Source organism: Oncorhynchus mykiss, chromosome 10 (assembly GCF_013265735.2).
Source record: "Oncorhynchus mykiss isolate Arlee chromosome 10, USDA_OmykA_1.1, whole genome shotgun sequence".
Classification (NCBI taxonomy): domain Eukaryota; kingdom Metazoa; phylum Chordata; class Actinopteri; order Salmoniformes; family Salmonidae; genus Oncorhynchus; species Oncorhynchus mykiss.
In genome coordinates this window covers 87,454,724-87,479,722 of record NC_048574.1, presented here as the reverse complement: position 1 = coordinate 87,479,722, position 24,999 = coordinate 87,454,724, and the positions used below count along the sequence as shown (strand labels likewise).

Below are 24,999 nucleotides of genomic sequence, written 5' to 3'. Positions count from 1 at the left end.
CTCCTCTCTCCCCCCTCTCTCCCCCCTCTCCCCCCCTCTCTCTCCCCCCCTCTCTCTCTCCCCCCTCCCCCTCCTCTCTCCCCCCTTCCTCTCTCCCTCCTCTCTCTCCTCTCTCCCCTCCTCTTCCCCCCTCCTCTCTCCCCCCTCCTCTCTCCCCTCCTCTCTCCCCCCTCTCTCTCTCCCCCCCTCTCTCTCTCCCCCTCTCTCTCTCCCCCCTCTCTCTCTCCCCCCCTCTCTCTCTCCCCCCCTCTCTCTCTCCCCCCCTCTCTCTCCCCCCCTCCTCTCTCCCCCTTCCTCTCTCCCCCCTCCTCTCTCCCCCCTCCTCTTCCCCCTTCCTCTCTCCCCCCTCCTCTCTCCCCCCTCCTCTCTCCCCCCCCCCCCCCCCTCCTCTCCCCAGCCAAAGCCATCTCCTGTCTTGTCTACAGTGAATAAGACTCTGACAGTGCCAGGTAGGAGAGTCTACAACAAGACCACCGGCTCAGACAGCAACACCAGTACCCACTCCCAGCCCAGCTCTCCTGTTACCAAGACCAGGTAACACACCTTAACATAGAGACACCAGTACCCACTCCCAGCCCAGCTCTCCTGTTACCAAGACCAGGTAACACACCTTAACATAGAGACACCAGTACCCACTCCCAGCCCAGCTCTCCTGTTACCAAGACCAGGTAACACACCTTAACATAGAGACACCAGTACCCACTCCCAGCCCAGCTCTCCTGTTACCAAGACCAGGTAACACACCTTAACATAGAGACACCAGTACCCACTCCCAGCCCAGCTCTCCTGTTACCAAGACCAGGTAACACACCTTAACATAGAGACACCAGTACCCACTCCCAGCCCAGCTCTCCTGTTACCAAGACCAGGTAACACACCTTCAGACCGCTATGCACTGTCTGATTTAGGAGAGATGAAGAGGAGAGGCCGTGTACTGTCTGATTTAGGAGAGATGAAGAGGAGAGGCCGTGTACTGTCTGATTTAGGAGAGATGAAGAGGAGAGGCCGTGTACTGTCTGATTTAGGAGAGATGAAGAGGAGAGGCATGTACTGTCTGGTTTAGGAGAGATGAAGAGGAGAGGCCATGTACTGTCTGATTTAGGAGAGATGAAGAGGAGAGGCCATGTTCTGTCTGATTTAGGAGAGATGAAGAGGAGAGGCATGTACTGTCTGCGGGCTAGTCCTTCTCCTACGGGCTAGTCCTCCTCCTACGGGCTAGGCCTCCTCCTCCTGCGGGCTAGGCCTCCTCCTCCTGCGGGCTAGGCCTCCTCCTCCTGCGGGCTAGGCCTCCTCCTCCTACGGGCTAGGCCTCCTCCTCCTGCGGGCTAGGCCTCCTCCTCCTGCGGGCTAGGCCTCCTCCTCCTGCGGGCTAGGCCTCCTCCTCCTGCGGGCTAGGCTTCCTAGAAGAAGCATGACACTATAATAATAAAATAAAACATTTTTACACCTGAACACACACCATTAATATAGACTTACGCCTAAACGCACACTTCCTGTTGATGTCAATCCCCTTCCTGTCCTGTAGGGATGTTGTGACGGAGTCGTCAGAGGGCGGGGCGAGAGAGAATGAAGAGAACCCTGTTATCACCAAGACGGACGACGGGAAGAAGGTGAGAGAGAAAGGTCTTTGATTCCTCCTGACCTAAACTGACCCCTCAGACCCCCTAAACTGACCCCTCAGACCACCTAAACGGACCTCTCAGACCACCTAAACTGACCCCTCAGACCACCTAAACTGACCCCTCAGACCACCTAAACGGACCTCTCAGACCACCTAAACTGACCCCTCAGACCACCTAAACGGACCTCTCAGACCACCTAAACTGACCTCTCAGACCACCTAAACTGACCCCTCAGACCACCTAAACTGACCCCACAGACCACCTAAACTGACCCCACAGACCACCTAAACTGACCCCACAGACCACCTAAACTGACCCCACAGACCACCTAAACTGACCCCTCAGACCACCTAAACTGACCCCTCAGACCACCTAAACTGACCCCACAGACCACCTAAACTGACCCCTCAGACCTAAACTGACCCCTCAGACCACCTATGTTCACCTCGTCATGTTAGTTCAATTAACCCTGTGAAACCTCATCATATTAGTTAATTTAACTCTGTGAAACCTCATCATGTTAGTTCATTTAACTCTGTGAAACCTCATCATGTTAGTTCATTTAACTCTGTGAAACCTCATCATTGTTAGTTCATTTAACCCTGTGAAACCTCATATTAGTTTATTTAACCCTGTGAAACCTCATATTAGTTTATTTAACCCTGTGAAACCTCATATTAGTTTATTTAACCCTGTGAAACCTCGTCATATTAGTTCATTTACCCCTGTGAAACCTCATCATTGTTAGTTCATTTAACCCTGTGAAACCTCGTCATATTAGTTCATTTACCCCTGTGAAACCTCATATTAGTTAATTTAACTCTGTGAAACCTCGTCATGTTAGAGTTCATTTAACCCTGTGAAACCTCGCCATGTTAGTTCATTTAACCCTGTGAAACCTCGTCATGTTAGTTCATTTAACCCTGTGAAACCTCGTCATGTTAGTTCATTTAACCCTGTGAAACCTCGTCATATTAGTTCATTTAACCCTGTGAAACCTCGTCATATTAGTTAATTTACCCCTGTGAAACCTCATATTAGTTCATTTAACTCTGTGAAACCTCGTCATGTTAGAGTTCATTTAACCCTGTGAAACCTCGTCATGTTAGTTCATTTAACTCTGTGAAACCTTGTCATGTTAGTTCATTTAACCCTGTGAAACCTCGTCATGTTAGTTCATTTAACCCTGTGAAACCTCGTCATGTTAGTTCATTTAACCCTGTGAAACCTCGTCATGTTAGTTCATTTAACCCTGTGAAACCTCGTCATATTAGTTTATTTAACCCTGTGAAACCTCGTCATATTAGTTAATTTAACTCTGTGAAACCTCATCATGTTAGTTCATTTAACCCTGTGAAACCTCGTCATATTAGTTCATTTAACCCTGTGAAACCTCATATTAGTTCATTTAACCCTGTGAAACCTCGTCATGTTAGTTCATTTAACCCTGTGAAACCTCGTCATGTTAGTTCATTTAACCCTGTGAAACCTCGTCATATTAGTTCATTTAACCCTGTGAAACCTTGTCATATTAGTTCATTTAACCCTGTGAAACCTCGTCATATTAGTTTATTTAACCCTGTGAAACCTCGTCGTATTAGTTAATTTAACTCTGTGAAACCTCGTCATGTTAGAGTTCATTTAACCCTGTGAAACCTCGTCATATTAGTTCATTTAACCCTGTGAAACCTCATATTAGTTCATTTAACCCTGTGAAACCTCATATTAGTTAATTTAACCCTGTGAAACCTCGTCATATTAGTTCATTTAACCCTGTGAAACCTCATATTAGTTTATTTAACCCTGTGAAACCTCATATTAGTTCATTTAACTCTGTGAAACCTCGTCATATTAGTTCATTTAACCCTGTGAAACCTCGTCATATTAGTTCATTTAACCCTGTGAAACCTCGTCATATTAGTTCATTTAACTCTGTGAAACCTCATATTTTTTCCTTCTCTAATTGTGTATATTTTTAACACTTCACATCCTCTCCTCTCTCTCAGGAGGACACAGTGACCTCTGACCTCACCACAGGTGCGTCAACCATCCCTAAACCTCGCCGCGGACGTCCCCCCAAGGCCACACCCTCCCCTCTGGCCAATGAGAAGGAAGGAGGGGCAGGCAAAGGCAGGAAGAGGGCGGCACCTGCCCAGGACTCCGCCCCCTCGGGGGAGCCAAACTCCATCAAGATCCCTAAAGCTGAGGATGTGACGCAGATCCTAGACCTGCAGAGGTGAGGAGAGACAGATCCTAGACCTGGTGAGGGGAGACAGATCCTAGACCTGGTGAGAAGAGACAGATCCTAGACCTGGTGAGGTGAGGAGAGCCAGATCCTAGACCTGGTGAGGTGAGGGGAGCCAGATCCTAGACCTGGTAAGGGGAGGAGAGACAGATCCTAGACCTGGTGAGGTGAGACAGATCCTAGACCTGGTGAGGTGAAGGGAGCCAGATCCTAGACCTGGTGAGGTGAGGGGAGCCAGATCCTAGACCTGGTAAGGGGAGGAGAGACAGATCATAGACCTGGTGAGGGGAGGAGAGACAGATCCTAGACCTGGTGAGGTGAGGAGAGACAGATCCTAGACCTGGTGAGGTGAGGAGAGACAGATCCTAGACCTGGTGAGGAGAGACAGATCCTACACATTTCAGCTAAAGAAATTAAAGTGTCTATTGTTTTGTTGCTATATAGAATAATAGGGTGTGTGTGTGTGTGTGTGTGTGTGTGTGTGTACTGTGCAGGTCTCTAAGGTCCTCCCTTCTTGTTTCAGGTAAACAGCAGACCACTGCAGCCCAGATCAAGACCCTGAAGAAACTCTCTCTCTCTCTTTCTCTCTCTTTCTCTCTCTTTCTCTCTCTCTCTCTCTCTCTCTCTCTTTCTCTCTCTCTCTCTCTCTTTCTCTCTGTCTCTCTCTCCAGCTCTTCAGGCCTCTCTCTCTCTCTCCAGACTCTTCTAGGATGAAAGGCCTTGTAGTCCTGATCTGATTCTCCGTTGTATGTGGGTCTTAATCTCCAAAACATTGTTTTCGTTGCTCTTTATCTTTTGTGGAGCAGTTGTTTTGAAAAGAAATATTTCCAAACCGTTTTAATCTGGTTTTGATTACAAAACAAGTTGTTGCTTATTAAATTCCCCCCCAGGATATATTGCCTCTTCCTCCTCTATCCCCTACTTCCTGTCTCTCTCTGTCCCCTCCTTCCTGTCTCTCTCTGTCCCCTCCTTCCTGTCTCTCTCTGTCCCCTCCTTCCTGTCTCCCTCTATCCCCTACTTCCTGTCTCTCTCTGTCCCCTCCTTCCTGTCTCTCTCTGTCCCCTCCTTCCTGTCTCTCTCTCTGTCCCCTCCTTCCTGTCTCTCTCTGTCCCCTCCTTCCTATCTCTCTCTGTCCCCTCCTTCCTATCTCTCTGTCCCCTCCTTCCTGTCTCTCTCTGTCCCCTCCTTCCTGTCTCTCTCTGTCCCCTCCTTCCTGTCTCTCTCTGTCCCCTCCTTCCTGTCTATCTCTGTCCCCTCCTTCCTGTCTCTCTCTCTGTCCCCTCCTTCCTGTCTCTCTCTGTCCCCTCCTTCCTGTCTCTCTCTCTGTCCCCTCCTTCCTGTCTCTCTCTGTCCCCTCCTTCCTGTCTCTCTCTCTGTCCCCTCCTTCCTGTCTCTCTCTCTGTCCCCTCCTTCCTGTCTCTCTCTCTGTCCCCTCCTTCCTGTCTCTCTCTCTGTCCCCTCCTTCCTGTCTCTCCCTCTGTCCCCTCCTTCCTGTCTCTCTATCATCAGTGTGTTTATTTTATATAGTTTAAAACTTGGCTATTATGTACTTAAGCCATATATATACATACTGTATGTTTGGCTGTCTGATAAACACACACAGTTCTTTCTCACACTTGTTTGAGGAGGGAAGGGAGGAAGGAGAGAAGGAATTTGGGCACTCTTCAGAGAAAGCGGTGTTACAGCAGGGGGTGATGATGAAGAGGCAAACAGGACTTATTTTCCTTTCGATATCTTTTTAGCAGTCAAAACATTGAGAACTTTGAAATTAAAATTTGTATTGAAATTTAAGTCTGTTGGTTAATTACTTGGGGGGGGGGGGGGGGGGGGAGCTTCAGTTGAATGTTACAGCATCTTCTACACATTTGGTCTGAGAAGTGACATTAGAGATACCAGCTGATCTGTGATCGCTTGCTCTCCCCTGGCCTTCCCAGGGAGATGGATTCCAGCTGATCTGTGATCGCTTGCTCTCCCCTGGCCTGCCCAGGGAGATGGATTCCAGCTGATCTGTGATCGCTTGCTCTCCCCTGGCCTTCCCAGGGAGATGGATTCCAGCTGATCTGTGATCGCTTGCTCTCCCCTGGCCTTCCCAGGGAGATGGATTCCAGCTGATCTGTGATCGCTTGCTCTCCCCTGGCCTTCCCAGGGAGATGGATTCCAGCTGATCTGTGATCGCTTGCTCTCCCCTGGCCTTCCCAGGGAGATGGATTCCAGCTGATCTGTGATCGCTTGCTCTCCCCTGGCCTTACGGTCAATGTTTCTTCTTGCTTGTCTTGAATTAAAGGAAGTATTTTTTAACAGAAGGACTTCAGAAAATGAAATGCGATTCTCTTTTACAACCTTGCAAGTTTATTTCTATATTTTAGTCAGAAAAGCGTTTTTATTTCTGCCTTGACGTAGATGTTTCAGGGATGGGTTTTCACATTTAATTTTTAAGCAGAAAATAAAATCCTTTGTAGATGTAATGCGTTACTTTACTGTGTTATACTTAAGACCAGGAGTCGATTCTCCAATACTTCCGTTTGCTCATCAATTCATGCATCTTGGTTGGAAGTAGGAGATGGAAGGGTGGACAGCAGGTAACCCAGACCTCCAGGAGGTTACTACAGGAGGTAACCCAGACCTCCAGGAGGTTACTACAGCAGGTAACCCAGACCTCCAGGAGGTTACTACAGCAGGTAACCCAGACCTCCAGGAGGTTACTACAGCAGGTAACCCAGACCTCCAGGAGGTTACTACAGGAGGTGGACAGCAGGTAACCCAGACCTCCAGGAGGTTACTACAGCAGGTAACCCAGACCTCCAGTATGTTACTACAGGAGGTAGACTAGACCCCCAGTGGGTTACTACAGGAGGTAGACTAGACCCCCAGTAGGTTACTACAAAAGGTAGACTAGACCTCCAGTGGGTTACTACAGGAGGTAGACTAGACCCCCAGTGGGTTACTACAGGAGGTAGACTAGACCTCCAGTGGGTTACTACAGGAGGTAGACTAGACCTCCAGTGGGTTACTACAGGAGGTAGACTAGACCCCCAGTGGGTTACTACAGGAGGTAGACTAGACCTCCAGTGGGTTACTACAGGAGGTAGACTAGACCTCCAGTGGGTTACTACAGGAGGTAGACTAGACCCCCAGTGGGTTACTACAGGAGGTAGACTAGACCCCCAGTGGGTTACTACAGGAGGTAGACTAGACCTCCAGTGGGTTACTACAGGAGGTAGACTAGACCCCCAGTGGGTTACTACAGGAGGTAGACTAGACCCCCAGTGGGTTACTACAGGAGGTAGACTAGACCTCCAGTGGGTTACTACAGGAGGTAGACTAGACCCCCAGTGGGTTACTACAGGAGGTAGACTAGACCCCCAGTATGTTACTACAGGAGGTAGACTAGACACCCAGTAGGTTACTACAGGAGGTGGACAGCAGGTAGACTAGACCCCCAGGAGGTAGACTAGACCTCCAGTATGTTACTACAGGAGGTGGACAGCAGGTAGACTAGACTCCCAGTAGGTTACTACAGGAGGTAGACTAGACCTCCAGTAGGTTACTACAGGAGGTGGACAGCGGTTCGAGTGTTGGATCAGTCATTTAAAGATCGCTGGTTTGAGACAATATCTTTGAAATTGATAAATGTTCCTTTTTTACAAAACCACAGACTGATCTTTAAAGGGATGTGTAAATGTATTAAACACATGAAGACTGGTCCTTAAAGGGGATGTATTAAAACTGGTCCTTAAAGGGGATGTGTAAATGTATTAAACACATGAAGACGGATCCTTAAAGGGATGTGTAAATGTATTAAACACATGAAGACGGATCCTTAAAGGGATGTGTAAATGTATTAAAACACATGAAGACTGGTCCTTAAAGGGGATGTATTAAAACTGGTCCTTAAAGGGGATGTGTAAATGTATTAAACACATGAAGACGGATCCTTAAAGGGATGTGTAAATGTATTAAACACATGAAGACTGATCCTTAAAGGGATGTGTAAATGTATTAAACACATGAAGACTGATCCTTAAAGGGGATGTATTAAAACTGGTCCTTAAAGGGGATGTGTAAATGTATTAAACACATGAAGACGGATCCTTAAAGGGATGTGTAAATGTATTAAACACATGAAGACTGATCCTTAAAGGGATGTGTAAATGTATTAAACACATGAAGACTGGTCCTTAAAGGGATGTGTAAATGTATTAAACACATGAAGACTGGTCCTTAAAGGGGATGTATTAAAACTGGTCCTTAAAGGGATGTGTAAATGTATTAAAACACATAAAAACGTAGATTTTCCAGGTTGTTTTTTTAATAAAAGTAAACGTTGACAGTCTCACAATAAATAATCATGCGATTGTACGCGGCCACACCCCGGTTCAAATATCATTTCAAACCCCTTTTTCTGTGCTAGACTGAGTTTGCTTCACGGGCCAATAAAATACTCCAAGCCCCTCCCATCTGGCAGACTAAAGCTGAAAGATTTCAAATAGCATCTGGACCCAGGTGTGACGGCTGCTGTTTCCTTCAGAAAACAAATCCAAACTGATATCTCCCGACGGAGTTTAAAACAAAAACAAAATGGCAGCCTATCTCCTATACAGTGCACTACTTATGGCCAGAGCCTTATGGGGGGGGTGGGTGGTCTCTACTCTGCCGTGCAGTTCTTTATCTTCTCCGTCGTGCTGAAGTGGAACAGGAAGACAGCGAAAAGAGGGAAGAGTCCTTTTTTTTTCTCCTTTATAAAATATAGATCCAGCCGGTAGGTCGGTGGTTTTCTCTGCTGATGAAGAGGTATCTTCTTCGTCGAGAAAGAGACTGTGCACAGGATTCGTCTGGGAAAGAGGAGCGTGAGGGACGACGACGACGCAGGCGTCACTTCACCGGGACATTCGGACGAACTCCCTGGTCGGGCCGACCAAAATAGTAAGCTAGGCAATTTCTTTCCTTCTAGTCGTGAGTAAAACTGAAGCACAGTTTATTTTTAACAATATCCAGGAAGTATTCCGCTGTGTATTTGTTAAGAACTAATATTTATTTTACAGATAAATCCTCGTCCTCCCGTCTCTCTCCGCCAGTTAGCTCCACCAGGTGAGGTTTATTTACAGATAAATCCTCGTCCTCCCGTCTCTCTCCGCCAGTTGGCTCCACCAGGTGACAGTGGTTCAATGTCGGGCTTCTTAAAAGACGGAAAGGAAGAGTTCATCAAGCGAAGAACCAAAAAGAAAGGGATTGGTGGAGGGGGGGGTGATGTTTGGGCTGAAAGGATACCAGGAAGTGACTTGGACGGGGAGGGCAGGGCTGGAAACTCTAGGACATCAACTCCAGTCAAGGCTCCGTTTGGGCTGTGGTTAGAAGGCATCGGAGGGCACCATAAGGAGAAGGGAGATGAGGTCAGAGGGGGTTTCTTGCCGGGTCTCAGTTGTTAAGGAGTAGTTCTGTCGCCGTCTCCACCTCCCAGGATTTAGAAGACAAGGCAGCGATTACAGCGTTCTGTCAGGAGACAGAGAGAGAGAGAGACACCACACAGCATTCTGTCAGGAGAGAGAGAGAGACATCACACAGCATTCTGTCAGGAGACAGAGAGAGAGAGAGACATCACACAGCATTCTGTCAGGAGAGAGAGAGAGACATCACACAGCATTCTGTCAGGAGACAGAGAGAGAGACATCACACAGCATTCTGTCAGGAGAGAGAGAGAGAGACATCACACAGCATTCTGTCAGGAGACAGAGAGAGAGAGAGAGACATCACAAAGCATTCTGTCAGGAGACAGAGAGACATCACACAGCATTCTGTCAGGAGACAGAGAGAGAGAGAGACATCACACAGCATTCTGTCAGGAGACAGAGAGAGAGAGAGACATCACACAGCATTCTGTCAGGAGAGAGAGAGAGACATCACACAGCATTCTGTCAGGAGACAGAGAGAGAGAGAGAGACATCACACAGCATTCTGTCAGGAGACAGAGAGAGAGAGAGACACACAACACAGCGTTCTGTCAGGAGACAGAGAGAGACATCACACAGCATTCTGTCAGGAGACAGAGAGAGACATCACACAGCATTCTGTCAGGAGACAGAGAGAGAGACATCACAGCATTCTGTCAGGAGAGAGAGAGAGACATCACACAGCATTCTGTCAGGAGACAGAGAGAGAGAGAGACATCACACAGCATTCTGTCAGGAGAGAGAGAGAGACATCACACAGCATTCTGTCAGGAGACAGAGAGAGAGAGAGACATCACACAGCATTCTGTCAGGAGACAGAGAGAGAGAGAGACATCACACAGCATTCTGTCAGGAGACAGAGAGAGAGAGAGACATCACACAGCATTCTATCAGGAGACAGAGAGAGACAGAGACATCACACAGCATTCTGTCAGGAGAGAGAGAGAGACATCACACAGCATTCTGTCAGGAGACAGAGAGAGAGAGAGACATCACACAGCATTCTGTCAGGAGAGAGAGAGACATCACACAGCATTCTGTCAGGAGAGAGAGAGAGACATCACACAGCATTCTGTCAGGAGACAGAGAGAGAGAGAGAGACATCACACAGCATTCTGTCAGGAGACAGAGAGACATCACACAGCATTCTGTCAGGAGACAGAGAGAGAGAGAGACATCACACAGCATTCTGTCAGGAGACAGAGAGAGAGAGAGACATCACACAGCATTCTGTCAGGAGAGAGAGAGAGACATCACACAGCATTCTGTCAGGAGACAGAGAGAGACATCACACAGCATTCTGTCAGGAGACAGAGAGAGAGAGAGAGACATCACACAGCATTCTGTCAGGAGACAGAGAGAGAGAGAGACATCACACAGCATTCTGTCAGGAGAGAGAGAGAGACATCACACAGCATTCTGTCAGGAGACAGAGAGAGAGAGAGACATCACACAGCATTCTGTCAGGAGACAGAGAGAGAGACATCACACAGCATTCTGTCAGGAGAGAGAGAGAGACATCACACAGCATTCTGTCAGGAGACAGAGAGAGAGAGAGACATCACACAGCATTCTGTCAGGAGACAGAGAGAGAGAGAGACATCACACAGCATTCTGTCAGGAGACAGAGAGAGAGAGAGACATCACACAGCATTCTGTCAGGAGACAGAGAGAGACAGAGACATCACACAGCATTCTGTCAGGAGAGAGAGAGAGACATCACACAGCATTCTGTCAGGAGACAGAGAGAGAGAGAGACATCACACAGCATTCTGTCAGGAGAGAGAGAGAGACATCACACAGCATTCTGTCAGGAGAGAGAGAGAGACATCACACAGCATTCTGTCAGGAGACAGAGAGAGAGAGAGAGACATCACACAGCATTCTGTCAGGAGACAGAGAGAGAGAGAGAGACATCACACAGCATTCTGTCAGGAGACAGAGAGAGAGAGAGACATCACACAGCATTCTGTCAGGAGAGAGAGAGAGACATCACACAGCATTCTGTCAGGAGACAGAGAGAGAGAGAGAGACATCACACAGCATTCTGTCAGGAGACAGAGAGAGAGAGACACCACACAGCGTTCTGTCAGGAGACAGAGAGAGACATCACACAGCATTCTGTCAGGAGACAGAGAGAGACATCACACAGCATTCTGTCAGGAGACAGAGAGAGACATCACACAGCATTATGTCAGGAGACAGAGAGAGAGAGAGAGACATCACACAGCATTCTGTCAGGAGAGAGAGAGAGACATCACACAGCATTCTGTCAGGAGAGAGAGAGAGACATCACACAGCATTCTGTCAGGAGACACAGAGAGAGAGAGACATCACACAGCATTCTGTCAGGAGACAGAGAGAGAGAGAGACATCACACAGCATTCTGTCAGGAGACAGAGAGAGAGAGAGACATCACACAGCATTCTGTCAGGAGACAGAGAGAGACATCACACAGCATTCTGTCAGGAGAGAGAGAGAGACATCACACAGCATTCTGTCAGGAGACAGAGAGAGAGAGAGACATCACACAGCATTCTGTCAGGAGACAGAGAGAGACAGAGACATCACACAGCATTCTGTCAGGAGAGAGAGAGACATCACACAGCATTCTGTCAGGAGACAGAGAGAGACATCACACAGCATTCTGTCAGGAGAGAGAGAGACATCACACAGCATTCTGTCAGGAGAGAGAAAGAGAGACACCACACAGCATTCTGTCAGGAGAGAGAGAGAGAGAGAGACACCACACAGCATTCTGTCAGGAGAGAGAGAGACACCACACAGCATTCTGTCAGGAGACAGAGAGAGAGAGAGACATCACACAGCATTCTGTCAGGAGAGAGAGAGAGACATCACACAGCATTCTGTCAGGAGACAGAGAGAGACAGAGACATCACACAGCATTCTGTCAGGAGACAGAGAGAGACATCACACAGCATTCTGTCAGGAGACAGAGAGAGACATCACACAGCATTCTGTCAGGAGAGAGAGAGACATCACACAGCATTCTGTCAGGAGAGAGAGAGAGAGACACCACACAGCATTCTGTCAGGAGAGAGAGAGAGAGAGAGACACCACACAGCATTCTGTCAGGAGAGAGAGAGACACCACACAGCATTCTGTCAGGAGAGATAGAGAGACACCACACAGCATTCTGTCAGGAGATAGAGAGAGAGAGACACCACACAGCGTTCTGTAAGGAGAAAGAGAGAGAGAGACACACCACACAGCATTCTGTCAGGCGAGAGAGAGAGAGAGAGACACCACACAGCATTCTGTCAGGAGACAGAGAGAGAGACACCACACAGCATTCTGTCAGGAGAGAGAGAGACACCACACAGCATTCTGTCAGGAGAGAGAGAGAGAGAGACACCACACAGCATTCTGTCAGGAGAGAGAGAGAGAGAGACACCACACAGCATTCTGTCAGGAGAGAGAGAGAGAGAGAGAGACACACAGCATTCTGTCAGGAGAGAGAGAGAGACACCACACAGCATTCTGTCAGGAGAGAGAGAGAGAGACCACACAGCATTCTGTCAGGAGAGAGAGAGAGAGAGAGAGACACACACCACACAGCATTCTGTCAGGAGAGAGAGAGAGACACACACCACACAGCATTCTGTCAGGAGAGAGAGAGAGAGACACACACCACACAGCATTCTGTCAGGAGAGAGAGAGAGAGACACACACCACACAGCATTCTGTCAGGAGAGAGAGAGAGAGACACACCACACAGCATTCTGTCAGGAGAGAGAGAGAGAGATCACACAGCATTCTGTCAGGAGAGAGAGAGAGAGAGAGACACCACACAGCATTCTGTCAGGAGAGAGAGAGAGACATCACACAGCATTCTGTCAGGAGAGAGAGAGAGAGAGAGACACCACACAGCATTCTGTCAGGAGAGAGAGACCACACAGCATTCTGTCAGGAGAGAGAGAGAGACATCACACAGCATTCTGTCAGGAGAGAGAGAGAGAGAGAGACATCACACAGCATTCTGTCAGGAGAGAGAGAGAGAGACCACACAGCATTCTGTCAGGAGAGAGAGAGAGAGACACCACACAGCATTCTGTCAGGAGAGAGAGAGAGAGAGAGAGACACCACACAGCATTCTGTCAGGAGAGAGAGAGAGAGAGAGACACCACACAGCATTCTGTCAGGAGAGAGAGAGAGACATCACACAGCATTCTGTCAGGAGAGAGAGAGAGAGACATCACACAGCATTCTGTCAGGAGAGAGAGAGAGACATCACACAGCATTCTGTCAGGAGAGAGAGAGAGAGAGAGACCACACAGCATTCTGTCAGGAGAGAGAGAGAGAGACACCACACAGCATTCTGTCAGGAGAGAGAGAGAGAGAGACACCACACAGCATTCTGTCAGGAAAGAGAGAGAGAGACACCACACAGCATTCTGTCAGGAGAGAGAGAGAGAGACACCACACAGCATTCTGTCAGGAAAGAGAGAGAGAGACATCACACAGCATTCTGTCAGGAGAGAGAGAGAGAGACCACACAGCATTCTGTCAGGAGAGAGAGAGAGAGACACCACACAGCATTCTGTCAGGAGAGAGAGAGAGACATCACACAGCATTCTGTCAGGAGACAGAGAGAGAGAGACACCACACAGCATTCTGTCAGGAGAGAGAGAGAGAGACACCACACAGCATTCTGTCAGGAGAGAGAGAGAGAGACACCACACAGCATTCTGTCAGGAGAGAGAGAGAGAGAGAGAGAGACACCACACAGCATTCTGTCAGGAGAGAGAGAGAGAGAGACACCACACAGCATTCTGTCAGGAGAGAGAGAGAGAGAGAGACACCACACAGCATTCTGTCAGGAGACAGAGAGAGAGACAACACACAGCATTCTGTCAGGAGAGAGAGAGAGAGAGAGAGAGACACCACACAGCATTCTGTCAGGAGACAGAGAGAGAGAGAGAGAGAGATCACACAGCATTCTGTCAGGAGAGAGAGAGAGAGAGAGACACCACACAGCATTCTGTCAGGAGACAGAGAGAGAGACATCACACAGCATTCTGTCAGGAGACAGAGAGAGACATCACACAGCATTCTGTCAGGAGAGAGAGAGAGAGAGAGAGACATCACAGCATTCTGTCAGGAGAGAGAGAGAGAGAGAGACACCACACAGCATTCTGTCAGGAGACAGAGAGAGAGACATCACACAGCATTCTGTCAGGAGAGAGAGACACCACACAGCATTCTGTCAGGAGAGAGAGACCACACAGCTGTCTGCCTACCTTTTCGAAGCCCATGGCAGTGAGTTTGTCTATCTTCCGTGTGTATTCTGGACCGGGAACAGGGGCTCCACCGTAGTAGTGGCCCCATAACCTGGCTGTCTGCGTAAACATCTCTGGGTTCTGCTTATACTGGGAGAGAAGAAACCCATTTACAGAACGCCGTCAGGGAAGAACCCGTTTACAGAACGCCGTCAGGGAGGAACCCGTTTACAGAACGACGTCAGGGAGGAACCCATTTACAGAACGCCGTCAGGGAGGAACCCGTTTACAGAACGCCGTCAGGGAGGAGAAACCCATTTACAGAACGACGTGGAGGAGGAGAAACCCATTTACAGAACGACGTGGAGGAGGAGAAACCCATTTACAGAACGACGTCAGGGAGGAGAAACCCATTTACAGAACGACGTCAGGGAGGAACCCGTTTACAGAACGCCGTCAGGGAGGAGAAACCCATTTACAGAACGACGTGGAGGAGAAACCCATTTACAGAACGACGTCAGGGAGGAACCCGTTTACAGAACGCCGTCAGGGAGGAGAAACCCATTTACAGAACGACATGGAGGAGGAGAAACCCATTTACAGAACGACGTGGAGGAGGAGAAACCCATTTACAGAACGACGTGGAGGAGAAACCCATTTACAGAACGACGTGGAGGAGAAACCCATTTACAGAACGACGTCAGGGAGGAACCCGTTTACAGAACGACGTCAGGGAGGAGAAACCCATTTACAGAACGACGTGGAGGAGAAACCCATTTACAGAACGACGTGGAGGAGAAACCCATTTACAGAACGACGTCAGGGAGGAGGAACCCGTTTACAGAACGACGTCAGGGAGGAACCCGTTTACAGAACGACGTGGAGGAGGAGAAACCCATTTACAGAACGACGTCAGGGAGGAGAAACTCATTTACAGAACGACGTGGAGGAGGAGAAACCCATTTACAGAACGACGTCAGGGAGGAGAAACCCATTTACAGAACGACGTCAGGGAGGAGAAACCCATTTACAGAACGACGTCAGGGAGGAACCCGTTTACAGAACGCCGTCAGGGAGGAGAAACCCATTTACAGAACGACGTGGAGGAGAAACCCATTTACAGAACGACGTGGAGGAGAAACCCGTTTACAGAACGACGTGGAGGAGGAGAAACCCATTTACAGAACGACGTGGAGGAGAAACCCATTTACAGAACGCCGTCAGGGAAGAGAAACCCATTTACAGAACGACGTCAGGGAGGAACCCGTTTACAGAACGACGTGGAGGAGGAGAAACCCTTTACAGAACGACGTCAGGGAGGAGAAACCCATTTACAGAACGACGTGGAGGAGGAGAAACCCATTTACAGAACGACGTCAGGGAGGAGAAACCCATTTACAGAACGACGTCAGGGAGGAACCCGTTTACAGAACGCCGTCAGGGAGGAGAAACCCATTTACAGAACAACGTGGAGGAGAAACCCATTTACAGAACGACGTGGAGGAGAAACCCGTTTACAGAACGACGTGGAGGAGGAGAAACCCATTTACAGAACGACGTCAGGGAGGAGAAACCCATTTACAGAACGACGTCAGGGAGGAGAAACCCATTTACAGAACGACGTGGAGGAGAAACCCGTTTACAGAACGACGTGGAGGAGAAACCCATTTACAGAACGACGTGGAGGAGGAGAAACCCATTTACAGAACGACGTCAGGGAGGAGAAACCCATTTACAGAACGACGTCAGGGAGGAGAAACCCATTTACAGAACGACGTGGAGGAGAAACCCATTTACAGAACGACGTGGAGGAGAAACCCATTTACAGAACGACGTGGAGGAGAAACCCATTTACAGAACGACGTCAGGGAGGAACCCGTTTACAGAACGACGTGGAGGAGAAACCCATTTACAGAACGACGTCAGGGAGGAACCCGTTTACAGAACGACGTGGAGGAGAAACCCATTTACAGAACGACGTGGAGGAGGAGAAACCCATTTACAGAACGACGTCAGGGAGGAGAAACCCATTTACAGAACGACGTCAGGGAGGAACCCGTTTACAGAACGACGTGGAGGAGAAACCCATTTACAGAACGCCGTCAGGGAGGAGAAACCCATTTACAGAACGACGTGGAGGAGGAGAAACCCATTTACAGAACGACGTCAGGGAGGAGAAACCCATTTACAGAACGACGTGGAGGAGAAACCCATTTACAGAACGACGTCAGGGAGGAACCCGTTTACAGAACGACGTGGAGGAGAAACCCATTTACAGAACGCCGTCAGGGAGGAGAAACCCATTTACAGAACGACGTGGAGGAGAAACCCATTTACAGAACGACGTGGAGGAGAAACCCATTTACAGAACGACGTGGAGGAGAAACCCATTTACAGAACGACGTGGAGGAGGAGGAACCCATTTACAGAACGACGTGGAGGAGGAGAAACCCATTTACAGAACGCCGTCAGGGAAGAACCCGTTTACAGAACGACGTCAGGGAGGAACCCGTTTACAGAACGACGTCAGGGAGGAACCCGTTTACAGAACGACGTCAGGGAGGAACCCATTTACAGAACGACGTCAGGGAGGAACCCGTTTACAGAACGCTGTCAGGGAAGAACCCGTTTACAGAACGACGTCAGGGAGGAACCCATTTACAGAACGACGTGGAGGAGGAGAAACCCATTTACAGAACGACGTGGAGGAGAAACCCATTTACAGAACGACGTCAGGGAGGAGAAACCCATTTACAGAACGACGTCAGGGAGGAGAAACCCATTTACAGAACGACGTCAGGGAGGAACACTGACAGACAGATTCACACCGGTACCTGATTGGAGAGGAGGAACACAGACAGACAGATTCATACCGGTACCTGATTGGAGAGGAGGAACACAGACAGACAGATTCACACCGGTACCTGATTGGAGAGGAGGAACACAGACAGACAGATTCATACCGGTACCTGATTGGAGAGGAGGAACACAGACAGACAGATTCATACCGGTACCTGATTGGAGAGGAGGAACACTGACAGACAGATTCATACCGGTACCTGATTGGCGAGGAGGAACACTGACAGACAGATTCACACCGGTACCTGATTGGAGAGGAGGAACACTGACAGACAGATTCACACCGGTACCTGATTGGAGAGGAGGAACACTGACAGACAGATTCACACCGGTACCTGATTGGAGAGGAGAAACACTGACAGACAGATTCACACCGGTACCTGATTGGAGAGGAGGAACACTGACAGACAGATTCATACCGGTACCTGATTGGAGAGGAGGAACACTGACAGACAGATTCATACCGGTACCTGATTGGAGAGGAGGAACACTGACAGACAGATTCATACCGGTACCTGATTGGAGAGGAGGAACACTGACAGACAGATTCACACCGGTACCTGATTGGAGAGGAGGAACACTGACAGATTCACACCGGTACCTGATTGGAGAGGAGGAACACTGACAGACAGATTCACACCGGTACCTGGTTGGAGAGGAGGAACACTGACAGACAGATTCATACCGGTACCTGATTGGAGAGGAGGAACACTGACAGACAGATTCACACCGGTACCTGGTTGGAGAGGAGGAACACTGACAGACAGATTCATACCGGTACCTGATTGGAGAGGAGGAACACTGACAGACAGATTCATACCGGTACCTGGTTGGAGAGGAGGAACACTGACAGACAGATTCACACCGGTACCTGATTGGCCACTACTGCATCCTGGGGGTCGTCTGGTTCAGCTGCAGCCAGAAGAGCCTGGAGGGACAACAGTACTGTCCTCAGAGTCATCGCTGCTGCCCTGGGAGACAGGAAGAGGAGGGGTTAGAGAGAGGAGGTGCTGCCCTGGGAGACGGAGAGAGGAGGGGTTAGAGAGAGGAGGGGTTAGAGAGAGGAGGGGTTAGAGAGAGGATTTGTTAGAGAGAGGAGGTGCTGCCCTGGGGGACGGAGAGAGGAGGGGTTAGAGAGAGGAGGGGTTAGAGAGAGGAGGTGCTGCCCTGGGGGACGGAGAGAGGAGGGGTTAGAGAGAGGAGGTGCTGCCTTGGGGGACGGCGGTAGGGAGAGAGGAGGGGTTATAGAGAGGAGGAGTTGTAGAGAGGAGGGGTTGTAGGGAGAGAGGAGGGGTTATAGGGAGAGAGGAGGGGTTATAGGGAGAGGGGAGGGGCGTAACTATGTGTGACTCACCACGGGTCTTTGAGGATGTCCAGACAGATGGCTCCTGTTACTGAGCTGATGTTGGGAGAGAGGAGGAGTTGTAGGGAGAGAGGAGGGGTTATAGGGAGAGAGGAGGGGTTATAGGGAGAGAGGAGGAGTTATAGGGAGAGAGGAGGAGTTGTAGGGAGAGAGGAGGAGTTGTAGGGAGAGAGGAGGGGTTGTAGGGAGAGAGGAGGGGTTATAGGGAGAGAGGAGGAGTTATAGGGAGAGAGGAGGAGTTGTAGGGAGAGAGGAGGGGTTGTAGGGAGAGAGGAGGAGTTGTAGGGAGAGAGGAGGAGTTGTAGGGAGAGAGGAGGGGTTGTAGGGAGAGAGGAGGGGTTATAGGGAGAGAGGAGGGGTTGTAGGGAGAGAGGAGGGGTTATAGGGAGAGAGGAGGAGTTATAGGGAGAGAGGAGGGGTTATAGGGAGAGAGGAGGATTTGTAGGGAGAGAGGAGGGGTTGTAGGGAGAGAGGAGGGGTTATAGGGAGAGAGGAGGGGTTATAGGGAGAGAGGAGGGGTTGTAGGGAGAGAGGAGGGGTTGTAGGGAGAGAGGAGGAGTTATAGGGAGAGAGGAGGAGTTGTAGGGAGAGAGGAGGGGTTGTAGGGAGAGAGGAGGGGTTGTAGGGAGAGAGGAGGGGTTATAGGGAGAGAGGAGGGGTTGTAGGGAGAGAGGAGGGGTTATAGGGAGAGAGGGGGGGTTGTAGGGAGAGAGGAGGGGTTGTAGGGAGAGAGGAGAAGTTATAGGGAGAGAGGAGGAGTTGTAGGGAGAGAGGAGGGGTTGTAGGGAGAGAGGAGGGGTTATAGGGAGGAGGAGGGGTTATAGGGAGAGGGGAGGGGCGTAACTATGTGTGACTCACCACTGGTCTTTGAGGATGTCCAGACAGATGGCTCCTGTTACTGAGCTGATGTTGGGAGAGAGGAGGAGTTGTAGGGAGAGAGGAGGGGTTGTAGGGAGAGAGGAGGGGTTATAGGGAGAGGGGAGGGGTTATAGGGAGAGGGGAGGAACGTAACTATGTGTGACTCACCACTGGTCTTTGAGGATGTCCAGACAGATGGCTCCTGTTACTGAGCTGATGTTGGGGTGCCAGATCTTAGTGATGAACCTCACCTGGGGAGAGAGAGGGGTGTTAAACACGAGATAGTAGTGTACCATCATAGTGACTCTTAAAGGGATGTGTTTCTTACCTTGGGACTCTTAAAGGGATGTGTTTCTTACCTTGGGAGGGTTATTAAAGGGATGTGTTTCTTACCTTGGGAGGGTTATTAAAGGGATGTGTTTCTTACCTTGGGAGGGTTATTAAAGGGATGTTTCCTACCTTGGGACTCTTAAAGGGATGTGTTTCTTACCTTGGGAGGGTTATTAAAGGGATGTGTTTCTTACCTTGGGAGGATTAAAGGGATGTGTTTCCTACCCTGGGAGGGTTATTAAAGGGATGTGTTTCTTACCTTGGGAGGGTTATTAAAGGGATGTGTTTCTTACCTTGGGAGGGTTATTAAAGGGATGTGTTTCTTACCTTGGGAGGGTTATTAAAGGGATGTGTTTCTTACCTTGGGAGGGTTATTAAAGGGATGTGTTTCTTACCTTGGGACTCTTAAAGGGATGTGTTTCTTACCTTGGGAGGGTTATTAAAGGGATGTGTTTCTTACCTTGGGAGGGTTATTAAAGGGATGTGTTTCTTACCTTGGGAGGGTTATTAAAGGGATGTGTTTCTTACCTTGGGAGGGTTATTAAAGGGATGTGTTTCTTACCTTGGGAGGGTTATTAAAGGGATGTGTTTCTTACCTTGGGAGGGTTATTAAAGGGATGTGTTTCTTACCCTGGGAGGATTATTAAAGGGATGTGTTTCTTACCTTGGGAGGGTTATTAAAGGGATGTGTTTCCTACCTTGGGAGGGTTATTAAAGGGATGTGTTTCTTACCTTGGGAGGGTTATTAAAGGGATGTGTTTCTTACCTTGGGAGGGTTATTAAAGGGATGTGTTCTTACCTTGGGAGGGTTAAAGGGATGTGTTTCTTACCTTGGGAGGGTTATTAAAGGGATGTGTTCTTACCTTGGGAGGATTAAAGGGATGTGTTTCTTACCTTGGGAGGGTTATTAAAGGGATGTGTTTCTTACCTTGGGAGGGTTATTAAAGGGATGTGTTTCTTACCTTGGGAGGGTTATTAAAGGGATGTGTTTCTTACCCTGGGAGGATTATTAAAGGGATGTGTTTCTTACCTTGGGAGGGTTATTAAAGGGATGTGTTTCTTACCTTGGGAGGGTTATTAAAGGGATGTGTTTCTTACCTTGGGAGGGTTATTAAAGGGATGTGTTTCTTACCTTGGGAGGATTATTAAAGGGATGTGTTTCTTACCTTGGGAGGGTTATTAAAGGGATGTGTTTCCTACCTTGGGAGGATTAAAGGGATGTGTTTCTTACCTTGGGAGGGTTATTAAAGGGATGTGTTTCCTACCTTGGGAGGGTTATTAAAGGGATGTGTTTCTTACCCTGGGAGGGTTATTAAAGGGATGTGTTTCTTACCTTGGGAGGGTTATTAAAGGGATGTGTTTCTTACCTTGGGAGGGTTATTAAAGGGATGTGTTTCTTACCCTGGGAGGGTTATTAAAGGGATGTGTTTCTTACCCTGGGAGGGTTATTAAAGGGATGTGTTTCTTACCCTGGGAGGGTTATTAAAGGGATGTGTTTCTTACCCTGGGAGGGTTATTAAAGGGATGTGTTTCCTACCTTGGGAGGGTTATTAAAGGGATGTGTTTCTTACCCTGGGAGGGTTATTAAAGGGATGTGTTTCTTACCTTGGGAGGGTTATTAAAGGGATGTGTTTCCTACCTTGGGAGGGTTATTAAAGGGATGTGTTTCTTACCTTGGGAGGGTTATTAAAGGGATGTGTTTCTTACCCTGGGAGGGTTATTAAAGGGATGTGTTTCTTACCTTGGGAGGGTTATTAAAGGGATGTGTTTCCTACCTTGGGAGGGTTATTAAAGGGGTGTGTTTCTTACCTTGGGAGGGTTATTAAAGGGATGTGTTTCTTACCTTGGGAGGGTTATTAAAGGGATGTGTTTCTTACCTTGGGAGGGTTATTAAAGGGATGTGTTTCCTACCTTGGGAGGGTTATTAAAGGGGTGTGTTTCTTACCTTGGGAGGGTTATTAAAGGGATGTGTTTCTTACCCTGGGAGGGTTATTAAAGGGATGTGTTTCTTACCTTGGGAGGGTTATTAAAGGGATGTGTTTCTTACCTTGGGAGGGTTATTAAAGGGATGTGTTTCTTACATTGGGACTCTTAAAGGGATGTGTTTCCTACCTTGGGAGGATTATTAAAGGGATGTGTTCTTACCTTGGGAGGATTAAAGGGATACGTTTCTGGTATTTTGATTTCCAGTTGAAATCTGCCACCTTAGAAAGGAGAAAAAACAGTGCATATATGATCTGTATTGGTATGTGTGTGAGTGAGCAGGTGTGTGAGTGAGCAGGTGTGTGTGTGAGCAGGTGTGTGTGTGACCAGGTGTGTGTGAGTGAGCAGGTGTGTGTGTGTGTGTGTGTGTGTGTGAGCAGATGTTTGTGTGAGCAGATGTGTGTGTGTGTGTGAGTGAGCAGGTGTGTGTGTGTGTGAGTGAGCAGGTGTGTGTGTGTGAGCAGATGTTTGTGAGAGCAGATGTGTGTGTGTGTGTGAGTGAGCAGGTGTGTGTGTGTGTGTGAGTGAGCAGGTGTGTGTGTGTGTGTGTGTGTGTGTGTGTGTGTGTGTGTGTGTGTGTGTGTGTGTGTGTGTGTGTGTGTGTGTGTGTGTGTGTGTGTGTGTGTGTGTGTGTGTGTGTGTGTGAGTGAGCAGGTGTGTGTGTGTGTGTGTGTGTGTGTGTGTGTGTGTGTGTGTGTGTGTGTGTGTGTGTGTGTGTGTGTGTGTGTGTGTGTGTGTGTGTGTGTGTCACCTTCGTACGGCGTGTCTGGTGGTCCTGCGATCTCTCCTCGCAGCTCTGTGAAGTTTTCATCTACCAGATCCACCTTGATCTGGTTTTTACTCGTCTGTCAGAGAGAGAGAGATGGAGGGAGAGGGATGAGGAGAGAGGGATGGAGAGAGAGAGGGATGAGGAGAGAGGGATGGAGAGAGAGGGAGGAAGAGGGATGGAGAGAGAGGGAGGGAAGAGGGATGGAGAGAGAGGGAGGGAAGAGGGATGGAGGGAGAGAGAGGGAGGGAAGAGGGATGGAGAGAGAGGGATGAGGAGAGAGGGAAAGATGAGGAGAGAGGGAGGGAGAGGGAGGAAGGGAGGAGGGGAGGGATGAAGGGAGAGGGATGAAGAGGGAGGGATGAAGCGAGGAGGGGAGGGATGAAGAGAGAGGGATGGAGAGAAATGAAGAGGGAGAAGAGAAAGGGAGAGGGATGAAGAGAAAGGGAGAGGGATGAAGAGAAAGGGAGAGGGATGAAGGGAGGAGGGGAGGGATGAAGAGAAAGGGAGAGGGATGAAGGGAAATTAAGAGGGGGAAGAGAGAGGGAGAGTGATGAAGCGAGGAGGGGAGGGATGAAGAGGGAGGGATGAAGGGAGGAGGGCAGGGATGAAGAGAAAGGGAGAGGGATGAAAGGAAATGAAGAGGGGGGAGAGTGAGGGAGAGGGATGAAGAGAAAGGGAGAGGGGTGAAGAGAAAGGGAGAGGGGTGAAGAGAAAGGGAGAGGGGTGAAGAGAAAGGGAGAGGGGTGAAGAGAAAGGGAGAGGGGTGAAGAGAAAGGTAGAGGGGGGAGAGTGAGGGAGAGGGATGAAGAGGGATTTAGAGAGATTGTGGTTTCGTAGGACCCTTCTCCATTGACAGTCTGTCCATCAGACCCCATCAACACAGTTATAGCAGTAGCCCACTGTCTGCCCCAATACTTCCCTTGTTCTCATTGAAATAGGACATGGGAGATCCACATTTTCATTTAGCAAGCTAAACAACTAAACAGTCTCTCATGATGTGCTATATTGAAGAACTGACAACAGTCTAGCTATCTAGCTACAGGGTCCAAAACTTCCTAAATAAATAATGTTTTCATAGCAAAGCCACTAGCTTATTACATAGTGAGAGGGGTGCACCAAGGCAGCTGTCAAACTAGCAGGCTAGCTAACAAGCTAGCTACCCTGTATTAGCTACCTAGCAACACAACTTTCCCCCTTCAGCTAGTTAGCTAATGTCAGCTACAAAAACGTCAACACAGGGAGGAAAAAACAAACAATTTTTTAGCATCTTGACAACTATTTGGGCTGACACTCGACATTTTGGCGTTAGAGGCTTTTGTTTTTTGTTTGTATGGGGTTTTGTCTTGTTATCTGTCCCAGGCCTGTCCCCTTGGGCTAACATCCGCGATATTTCCTGATCTGTTTCGCCGACACCCTTTCACTTCGCACCGGGCATGTTGTCGCACAATCACCGATAAACTTCCCCTCGATAGGGCCTCGCTTGTTTTCCGCTGCAGCAGAAACGCAGATTGGATAACACGCAAGCTGACATTTTCCTTTGTATGACAACTTGCAAAAAATAAACAACTACAGTTTTAATTTATCCTGGTTTATAATTTTTTTTAAAACGATTTGCCATAAGTAACCGTAAATAGTCATAAGGATATTTTTTTTATCAAACCTCTTCGCTTTTGAGAACTTCTTTGAACTCCCGTTTGATCCTCTGGACCGCTATATTCGCCATGGCTCTGCCGTCGCCCTCCGTCCAGTAGCGGGATGTTACACCTGGTCGGGCCTCGGTCCACTCCCGTTGCTGTGTGGATATCTTCTGTTACACTCTCCAATCCTCCTCTCTCTCTTTCTCTCTCCCTCTATATCTTTCTCTCTATCACTGTCTATCTCTCTCTCTACCTCTATATCTCTACCTCTCTCTCTCTCTATCTCTCTACCTCTCTATATCTCCCTTTCTCTCTATCTCTTTCTCTCTACCTCTATATCTCTACCTCTCTCTCTCTCTATCTCTCTACCTCTCTATATCTCCCTTTCTCTCTATCACTGTCTATCTCTCTCTCTCTCTCTCTCTCTCTCTCTCTCTCTCCTCGGTTTCGTTCACTCTCCTTCTTTCTTTCCCCTCTTCAAAAACACAGCACTCCTTTCTTGAAAATGCGTGCAGCACAGTCTTGTCAGTAACTGAGTCTGGAAATATGAACACAGTTTGTTTTTTTTTTGCCACAGAACTAACGTTACTAGAAAATGTGTATGTCTGTGAAAGGTTGGTTTTGTGGAAATAGCTAGAAAGAGGAA

General features: G+C 48.6%; 2 protein-coding genes across 19 annotated transcripts in view; one reads left to right on the top strand and one right to left on the bottom strand.

The window, feature by feature from the left end:
- LOC110512929 (sister chromatid cohesion protein PDS5 homolog A-like) overlaps positions 1–4,894 on the top strand; it is a 98,163-nt gene extending 93,269 nt beyond the window's left edge. For 6 of the 8 annotated variants that reach the window (XM_036934426.1, XM_036934427.1, XM_036934430.1 and 3 more), the window contains 4 exons: positions 398–534; positions 1,526–1,610; positions 3,629–3,858; positions 4,391–4,894. In XM_036934426.1, coding sequence (XP_036790321.1) covers positions 398–534; positions 1,526–1,610; positions 3,629–3,858; positions 4,391–4,394 — 456 coding nt within the window. In that variant the 3' untranslated portion in view covers positions 4,395–4,894. The remainder of the gene's footprint in view (positions 1–397; positions 535–1,525; positions 1,611–3,628; positions 3,859–4,390) is intronic. The other 2 variants (XM_036934432.1, XM_036934433.1) reach the window with 2 other exon arrangements.
- Positions 4,895–8,156: 3,262 nt separating this feature from the next.
- Positions 8,157–24,659, bottom strand: LOC118936875 (ubiquitin-conjugating enzyme E2 K-like). 11 transcript variants are annotated; one of them, XM_036934415.1, is made up of 8 exons: positions 24,377–24,659; positions 22,699–22,792; positions 22,110–22,168; positions 19,803–19,885; positions 19,635–19,679; positions 18,285–18,384; positions 14,576–14,704; positions 8,157–9,357 (listed from the first exon to the last, which is right to left on the bottom strand). In XM_036934415.1, the coding sequence occupies exons 1-8, from the start codon at positions 24,437–24,439 to the stop codon at positions 9,283–9,285; spliced, it is 648 nt and encodes a 215-aa protein (XP_036790310.1). In that variant the 5' UTR covers positions 24,440–24,659; the 3' UTR covers positions 8,157–9,282. The 11 variants fall into 11 exon arrangements, with proteins under 11 accessions (XP_036790310.1, XP_036790311.1, XP_036790313.1 ...); XM_036934416.1 differs by lacking the exon at positions 19,635–19,679 and adding an exon at positions 18,768–18,812; XM_036934418.1 differs by having other exon boundaries at positions 19,635–19,684; positions 19,853–19,885.
- Positions 24,660–24,999: the final 340 nt, after the last annotated feature.